Source organism: Phoxinus phoxinus, assembly GCF_949152265.1.
Source record: "Phoxinus phoxinus genome assembly, chromosome: 6".
Taxonomy (NCBI): Eukaryota; Metazoa; Chordata; class Actinopteri; order Cypriniformes; family Leuciscidae; genus Phoxinus; species Phoxinus phoxinus.
In genome coordinates, this window is record NC_136881.1 from 415,413 (window position 1) to 424,324 (window position 8,912).

The 8,912-nt window shown below is 44.2% G+C and overlaps 1 protein-coding gene across 8 annotated transcripts in view; it reads left to right on the forward strand.

The window, feature by feature from the left end:
• Window positions 1-128: 128 nt before the first annotated feature.
• pou2f1a (POU class 2 homeobox 1a) overlaps window positions 129-8,912 on the forward strand; it is a 28,204-nt gene continuing 19,420 nt past the window's right edge. For 2 of the 8 annotated variants that reach the window (XM_079614842.1, XM_079614841.1), the window contains exons 1-4: window positions 398-485; window positions 4,592-4,645; window positions 4,766-4,863; window positions 8,764-8,892. In XM_079614842.1, the coding sequence (XP_079470968.1) occupies window positions 440-485; window positions 4,592-4,645; window positions 4,766-4,863; window positions 8,764-8,892 (327 nt within the window). In that variant the 5' untranslated portion in view covers window positions 398-439. Of the gene's footprint in view, window positions 486-523; window positions 1,112-4,591; window positions 4,646-4,762; window positions 4,864-8,763; window positions 8,893-8,912 lie in introns of those variants that run through there. The other 6 variants (XM_079614840.1, XM_079614839.1, XM_079614845.1 and 3 more) reach the window with 6 other exon arrangements.

Below are 8,912 nucleotides of genomic sequence, written 5' to 3' on the forward strand. Positions count from 1 at the left end.
AGGTCTGGAACAACATGGGGGAGAGTAAATGACGACACAATCTTCATTTTTGGGTGAACTGTCCCTTTAAGGAAACGTGACTTTTGATTGTTTAAAACATTTAAAAACCGCTAGACGAACGTCCAACTAAAACGTTTCAGGAAAAAAAGTTCCATGAAAATAGGCTATAATGTTTTGTGCTAAGTTTTAAGATTAATGACCACAAAACTTTGAACGAATAGTCTATAAACGTTAGCCTACTGGAAGAAGAGTTGTTACTTTGACAAAACGTTTCTTGTTAGCTGGGAAAATTGATTAATTTTATTTTTTTTAATTGTCGAATTATGTGTTAGTTCTGAAGTTTTGTGTCAGTGAGTCAGGGGCCGGACCTGTGTGTGTGTGTGTGTGTGTGTGTGTGTTAGCAGTAGGCGGGGTTTCACTCTCACACTAAATATTCAAAATGGCGGACGGAGGATCAACGACTCAAGATGAGCGCTCGACTGCAGGTAATTATTACATTTTACATATTCATATTCCCCCATCCGCCTCAAGTAAACAAAAGTCAAACACACACGCCGATCGTTTGCGGACAGAATCGATCACAGTGGGGAGGAATGTTTATTGTTTAGGAAATGATTTGAGTCGGTCAGTAGCAGATGAGAGTTGTTTGTCCTGTACTAAACTCTCATCATTTGAAATGGCGCGCGTGCGTGCTGCATATCCACACAGTCTCGTGCTAAAGCACAGCGCGTGGGTCTACTGGGGAGATGGGTCAAACTGGTCGGAACGCGCGGGTGTATCGCGCTGTGGATGATGTTTGTGAAGTGTGTGAGAGAGAGAGAGTTAGCAGTGCTGCTATTAGCGCGCTTTGTGTCGCTCGTTCGGCCGAGAGAGAAACTCAACGGCCGCGAATTTGCATATTCATGTATTTGTTCAGCGGTAAACGCGCACGCGTGATGTTGAATCATAATTCATCACTTTAATCTGTGTTGTGGCGAACTAAAAGCAAAAGACAAACTTGAGCCTGAGCTGTTCTTCTCCTGCTCGACTGTTTGCCCCCGGGGCAACATAAACACCCCGGCAGGGTCTGCGTGCGCGTGCGCGTTGGGCTGGTGTGCATGGTCCCCAACAGGTAATAAACTACAGTGTGTGAAAAGTTTCCCTTTCCCAAACGTGTCTGGTGCTGAGTAATCTGTAAAGTGGCTGGGGAGAAACTACATTAAAAACTGCGGATTTGCATAATAACATCAGCCCTGCGTGTTTAATGCGCTTCATTCTTTCTGCATAATTTACACGTCAGTTTCATTCCAGATGAGAGACGCGTCACACTATTTATTTATCGCGCGGATTAAATATACAGAGCTGCTCATGAATATTCATGAGTACAAACGCCGTGTTCATGAATGATTAATTTCCCCGAGCTAATGCGCACTGTGTGATTGTGTTTGGATGTGGAGTGCATGAGATTTTACCTTGAACTTATTCCGGTTTCTCTTGAGTCTCTCGGGAACATTACATTTACATTTATGCACTGAGCTCATTGCAGAACATCCAGGTGGTGTGTGTGCACTGTTATATGTGTGTGTGTGTGTCCACTGCATATTAATTTGTCTCCAGTTTTTCACACATCGCAGTGTAGAATCGGGATCTTCTGACGGACTTTATGGATGTACACGCATCGGTCATCGCTAGTCTGCGAAACCACACCAAGCTGTTTGTTCGCCCCAATTCGCATAATAATGCACTCTTCGATGCCAATAGTGTGTGTTCACACTGAAGAATCAGAATCCGAATCCTGCGCTGATGAGAAACACCGATCTCTGGTGTAGTTATCTTGTGGTGAACTCTGGAGCTCTTCGCACATGTTTGACCGAATTTTATTGTATTTATTTATTTTTTTCTTCTTCTTCTTCATCCATTGGTTTTGGATCTTGAATGATCTTTCGGGACAGATTTCCTCTAGTGGAAGCGTTTGGTACTGCGGACAAACAACATCTCATGAAAGATCTTTTTTTTGAGACCTCAAGCTCAAATGTTTAACACAACTTGGTTAGATTTATGGCTTTGATTGATCACAGTTTTAGAGTAAAACATTGGAAATAGTTTTTTGGCACATTTTTCATAATAAAACTTATTTTTAAATTCACTTCAACTGTTCTTTCTCCAGCAATAATCTGCCAAGTCGTGTTTGAGAAGAGATCAAACTTCAGTCTGTCGCTCTAAAGCGCTCGAGATTTACAGGTCTATGCTCAGAAAGTGAATAAATGGATTATAAATACAGCGCAAGTATAATTTAGTACCATAAAATCGCCTAAAAATACAAAATATTAAATAAAAAGCGTTATTGACTAAAATATAGTACATTAATCTCACTGAAATGGTAATATCTCCAGAGGGTTAAACACTTGGACAGTAGATGTTTATCAGTGTGTGATGTTTTGGAGCGCGTGATTGGCACACACAGGACGATGGGTTAATTAAGGCTGATGAATATTAATGAGTTCTCCGGGTCTAATAGAAAAGTTTGGACGGCAGTTCAGTGGAGATGTTTCCGTTGCATGAATACTTCATTCCTCCCGGTTGTGCTTTATGCCACTTATCTGCCTGAGATTATGCAGCGCTGCGTTCAATAGTTTGAAAGGCTAATTAATTGCTTATTTAAAATTCTATTAATTAAAACATTTGCATAATGCATTGTCTGTCAGCTAGCTTACTGAAGCCCTCGCAGCGGCCGTATGTAAATCCTGTTTCTCACAACTGTTCTCTTTTGAGTTATAACTCTCTCTCTCTCTCTCTCTCTCTCTCACACACACACACTCTCTCTCACTCACTCACACACACACACTCTCTCTCACTCACACACACACTCTCTCTCTCTCTCTCACTCACACACTCACTCACACACACACACACACACACACATACTCTCTCGCTCGCTCGCTCACACTCACTCACTCTCTCACACATACTCTCTCTCTCTCACTCACTCACACACACACACACACACACATACTCTCTCGCTCGCTCGCTCACACTCACTCACTCTCTCACACATACTCTCTCTCTCTCACTCACTCACACACACACACACACACACATACTCTCTCGCTCGCTCGCTCACACTCACTCACTCTCTCACACATACTCTCTCTCTCTCACTCACTCACACACACACACACACACACACACACTCACTCACTCTCTCACACATACTCTCTCGCTCGCTCGCTCGCTCACACTCACTCACTCTCTCACACACACACACACTCTCTCGCTCTCACACACTCACACTCTCACACACACACACACACACACAAACACTCTCTCTCTCTCTCTTGCTCACACACACACACTCTCTCTCTCTCACACACTCACACACACACACACTCTCTCACACACTCACTCACTCACTCACACTCTCTCTCTCTCACACACACACACACACACACTCTGTCTCTCTCACTCACTCACTCACTCTCTCTCTCTCACTCGCTCACACACACACACACTCTCACACACACACTCTCTCCCTCTCTCTCTCTCTCTCTCTCTCTCGGTGGGGTCGTGGTCGTCATAGCAACAGCTTGAGTTAGTCACATGACTGTTGGCCTGTGCGTTAGATGCGTGCGAGTCTTTGATCGCGTCAGGATGAGTTACGGAAGCGTGTTTGCGCCGTGGAATTAAATATAAGAAAGTTAAATGCGACTTTTTTTCTTAAAATTATTATTATTATTTTTTATCTCAGAATTCTGACTTTATATCTTGGAATTTTTACCTTTTCTTTTTTAGAATTGCAAGAAAAATGTATTTTTTAAATGATGTTGTATTATGGCACGCGCTCCCGGAGGTCCTCTTCCTCAGAGTTTGGTGGTCAGTTCTCCTGGTTCTCTTGTGGTTGGAGATAAATGAGCTCGTCCAGTCTGACTCGGGATGTTTCGAGACGGCGGTCATTAGCCGACACATTCTTTCATCGTAGCCGGGGTTCGTGTTGCATGCTGGGAAGCCCCCCCCCCCCCCCCCCCCCCCCCGGGTAATTAAAACAGTCACACACAGCTGGTAATTGGCCTTGTCTCACTTCTCCCTCGCTGTTGTGCTCGCCGAATCCCACGTCCTAAAAGCTATCCAATTAATATGCAAATGAGCTGATAAATATTTATGAAAAATGTTGAATTATGCAGAAAGCTTTCAGAGGTCCGCGCGAAATGAATCGCTCGCGGAACTTCAAAGCGGCGCTCGTCTAATGAGCGACGGGAGCGAGATTTGCATACGGCTTTAATCAGCTGAATACTGATTAACTTTCATTATGGAGTGTGTGCGCTTCCAGCGGCAGCCTTTGTGTGCGCGAGCGACCGCTGTCGTAGCGCCGCGCGGCTCTGGACTCGGCTGAGCTCACAGCATCCAGATGTTCATCAACACACGGAATTAGGAAACCGCTCGCATCGCAGTCGACTCGCTTTAGCCCTACAGATCGGGTCACAGATCTCGGCGGAGTCAGGATGGTTATATCTGGGTAGTTCTGGTGTGTTGACCCGTGAGTGGAGCTGGACGGGGGGGGGGTTACAGGATCTCGATGTTCTGAAGGGAAACTGAACTAACGCTTGTCTCTGCACAGAGTCCAGCCCAGCAGATCTGAGTAAAAGCAGCATGGAGAGCCGAGGACCTGAAGGTGAGTTCAGTGTGTGTGTGTGTGTGTGTGTGTGTGTGTGTGTGTGTGTGTGTGTGTGTGTGTGTGTGTGTGTGTGTAAGTGTGTCCCTGTGTCTGACAGGTGTTCTCCTCTCCCAGCAGCTCCAGCCGACGACACACACACGCCGGACACACACACGCCGAGCGCACCGGCAGCGAGTGCCGTCAGCAACGCTCAGGCGCAGGCGCTGCTCCAGCAGGTACGAGATCTGCGACATCACTGTCTTTATTTTATTGCCAAACAGAACAGAGATTACAATCGTGGTATACAAATGACAAAAATGTCTGTACAGGGCTCCAAACTGCGACCAAATATATTTATTTGCGAGTGAAATTTCTGCCAAGGTCGGCATTGGCGACAATACAAATTTACTCCATTTGATTGTAAAATCTGCATCATACGTGCATGTTTTATAACCAGTAGCCTATCGCTTCATTTGTTTTGTTAACGTCATGAAATGAGACGCTTTGTGTGAACTGAGTGAAAGCGCCAAAATATGAACGGGTAAAGCGAATGTCACCTTTCGCGCCAGAAAAAAAATGTCAAAGCGAAAAATATCGGACTTCTTCAAGCAATCCTCATCTCTGTCAATCACCAGCCGCATGACACACCTCTGCTAACAACACAGCAGCTGTGCTAGCACGAGCGCTGGAGGATGCCAGACACAGGGATTCATCTCTCCGCATCAGGCAATGAACACCGTGTCGAAAGACATTTCAAAACGTCCTGGATTCAGGAGTTTTCTTGGCTGAGGTATGATCACGAGACACAAAAAATGTTTTGTGACTTTTGTTCAAGAGCGGGCAAAGAAATAGCGGGGAAAGCGGAGTTCATTACAGGAACTAACCATTTCAAAAAAGAGACTGTGAGAAAACACGGACAGTAACAAGCATAAAAATGCACGCGATCACATAATCGCGAAGAATGCTCCACAGACCGCACCGTTAGCACGAGCTGCGGGAATTTATTATTTATTATATAAAAAAATAATTTGACTGTATATAGTTCATAAGTCGGAAGTGACATTCAGTTCCCAAATAAGCTTCAGTTCCCAGAACATTCACAAGATGAAAATGCTGAAACTGTAAGAAGAGGAGAGACATGCACACAACAGGGTGACTAAAGTAAATGCAGTGTTATGTGGCTCTTAAAAAAATTATTTGGCGCCTGTTTTTTCCCCCTATAGGAGCCAATGGCGCCTTACTTGATTTTTTTGTTTGGAGCCCTGCTGTACAAAATATAACAACAATATGTTCGACATCACTGTGTCATGCTAACTAAACGCGAGATCAGCGTGTCATGCTAACTAAACGCGAGATCAGTGTGTCATGCTAACTAAACGCGAGATCAGCGTGTCATGCTAACTAAACGCGAGATCAGTGTGTCATGCTAACTAAACGCGAGATCAGCGTGTCATGCTAACTAAATGCGAGATCAGGGTGTCATGCTAACTAAACGCAAGATCAGCGTGTCATGCTAACTAAACGCAAGATCAGCGTGTCGTCATGCTAACTAAACGCGAGATCAGCGTGTCATGCTAACTAAACGCGAGATCAGGGTGTCATGCTAACTAAACGCGAGATCAGCGTGTCATGCTAACTAAACGCGAGATCAGGGTGTCATGCTAACTAAACGCGAGATCAGGGTGTCATGCTAACTAAACGCGAGATCAGGGTGTCATGCTAACTAAACGCGAGATCAGCGTGTCATGCTAACTAAACGCGAGATCAGCGTGTCATGCTAACTAAACGCGAGATCAGCGTGTCATGCTAACTAAACGCGAGATCAGCGTGTCATGCTAACTAAACGCGAGATCAGCGTGTCATGCTAACTAAACGCGAGATCAGCGTGTCATGCTAACTAAACGCGAGATCAGCGTGTCATGCTAACTAAACGCGAGATCAGCGTGTCATGCTAACTAAACGCGAGATCAGCGTGTCATGCTAACTAAACGCGAGATCAGCGTGTCATGCTAACTAAACGCGAGATCAGCGTGTCATGCTAACTAAACGCGAGATCAGCGTGTCATGCTAACTAAACGCGAGATCAGCGTGTCATGCTAACTAAACGCGAGATCAGGGTGTCATGCTAACTAAACGCGAGATCAGCGTGTCATGCTAACTAAACGCAAGATCAGCGTGTCGTCATGCTAACTAAACGCGAGATCAGCGTGTCATGCTAACTAAACGCGAGATCAGGGTGTCATGCTAACTAAACGCGAGATCAGCGTGTCATGCTAACTAAACGCGAGATCAGGGTGTCATGCTAACTAAACGCGAGATCAGGGTGTCATGCTAACTAAACGCGAGATCAGGGTGTCATGCTAACTAAACGCGAGATCAGCGTGTCATGCTAACTAAACGCGAGATCAGCGTGTCATGCTAACTAAACGCGAGATCAGCGTGTCATGCTAACTAAACGCGAGATCAGCGTGTCATGCTAACTAAACGCGAGATCAGCGTGTCATGCTAACTAAACGCGAGATCAGCGTGTCATGCTAACTAAACGCGAGATCAGCGTGTCATGCTAACTACACGTGAGATCAGCGTGTCATGTTAACGCGAGATCAGCGTGTCATGCTAACGCGAGATCAGCGTGTCATGCTAACGCGAGATCAGCGTGTCATGCTAACGCGAGATCAGGTGGGAGAGAGTATGCTAATCTATGCAGATATATGCGCTGCATAACGAGCGGTGGTTTACGAGAGGAGCGCTGCACAGGTCAGGGACGTTCACTCCAGATCGGCTTTACACATCATCGTCCTGGCGATTAATATCATAAATGTGTTAAATATTTAGTTTTTAAAACATTTGTTTTAATTTTTAAATTTTTTTTTGTTTTCGGCTCATTTATTTTTATAAAATTATTTTAATAAAATGCATTCATTTATTATTTATTTATTTGAATAAAATAAAAAAATCAGTTTACATTAATCTATGTATTTAAAGCTGCAGTCCGTCGTTTTTCCTCTTTGTCGCCATCTCTGTTCGAAATCTGCAATTGCAGTTATTCGCGGAATTATTAACTGTGCGTGGGTAGTAAATCGGCATGAGACAGCGCGGATGAACACAATGTATTGAGGCTGCCGCGTCGCTGTGGATACTGTAACGTTACTGTCATCAGCAATCTCAGAGTATACTTTTTGAAAGTGTCAACATTAGAATTTTCATCGGTAAATCTCATCTGAACAAGTAAGAAACATTGACTTTTGTTCTGACCAAATTCGGGGGGTGGGGGGAAGCATTGCAGTAGGCTATGCTGATTAAATCTAACGATTGCTTATATCACGTCAAAACGTGAAAAATATATTTTTTCTGTAGCCACTCTGAAGTCCGAAGTCTTTGGGTTTTACAACTGGTGAATCTCCAGTTGTCACTGGTGATTGTCGCTTTAAACTTTCGGGATCCGCCATACCAAGTGCTAAGCTAAATCTCCACCATCATCCACACACGCTAGCCGGGACTCCTTCTCTATGTGTACAGAAGTGACGTAATGACGCAAAGACATGCTCGAAATTCCCGCGGAAATCCACCAGTACCACTGGAATTAAAATCATTATTACAAGCTTACCGTTTTGAATCGAGGTAAGGCAAGCAGATCGTTTTGAACACTGGCTGGTTAAGGTTTTTTTCAAAAATGTCTTTTTTGATATTTTTAAACCCAAAAAAGTGCCGGACTGCAGCTTTAATAAAAATTATTAATTTGAATAATTTAAAGTTTAAAAACTTAATCTAAATTTGGTTGACTTTTGTTTACTATTGATTTATTTCAAGCATTTTGTATCTTATTGTGTAGTTATTCAAATAAAAAAGCATTTATTAAGCTTTTTTGTTTATTTTAATCATGTTATAATTTATTTCATTATCAGTTATCATTCTTTTCTCAAAAAAATCTCTTTTTCTCCCTTACACACACACACACACACACACACACACACACACACTCACACACACACACTCACACACACACACACACTCTCTCTGTCACACACACGCACACACACTCACACACACACACAAACACGCACGCACGCACACACACACACACACACTCTCTGTCACACACGCACACACACACACACACACACACACACACACAGGTGTTCCTGCAGCAGACTCAGGCTCAGCTCATGGCAGCTGCTGGTCATCAGAGCAGTTCCAGTGGAGCCAGTATCTCCGCCTCCGCGGCCACGCCCATCACTCTGGCCCCGCCCATTCAGATCGCCTCAGTAAGTGACTGACATCTCAC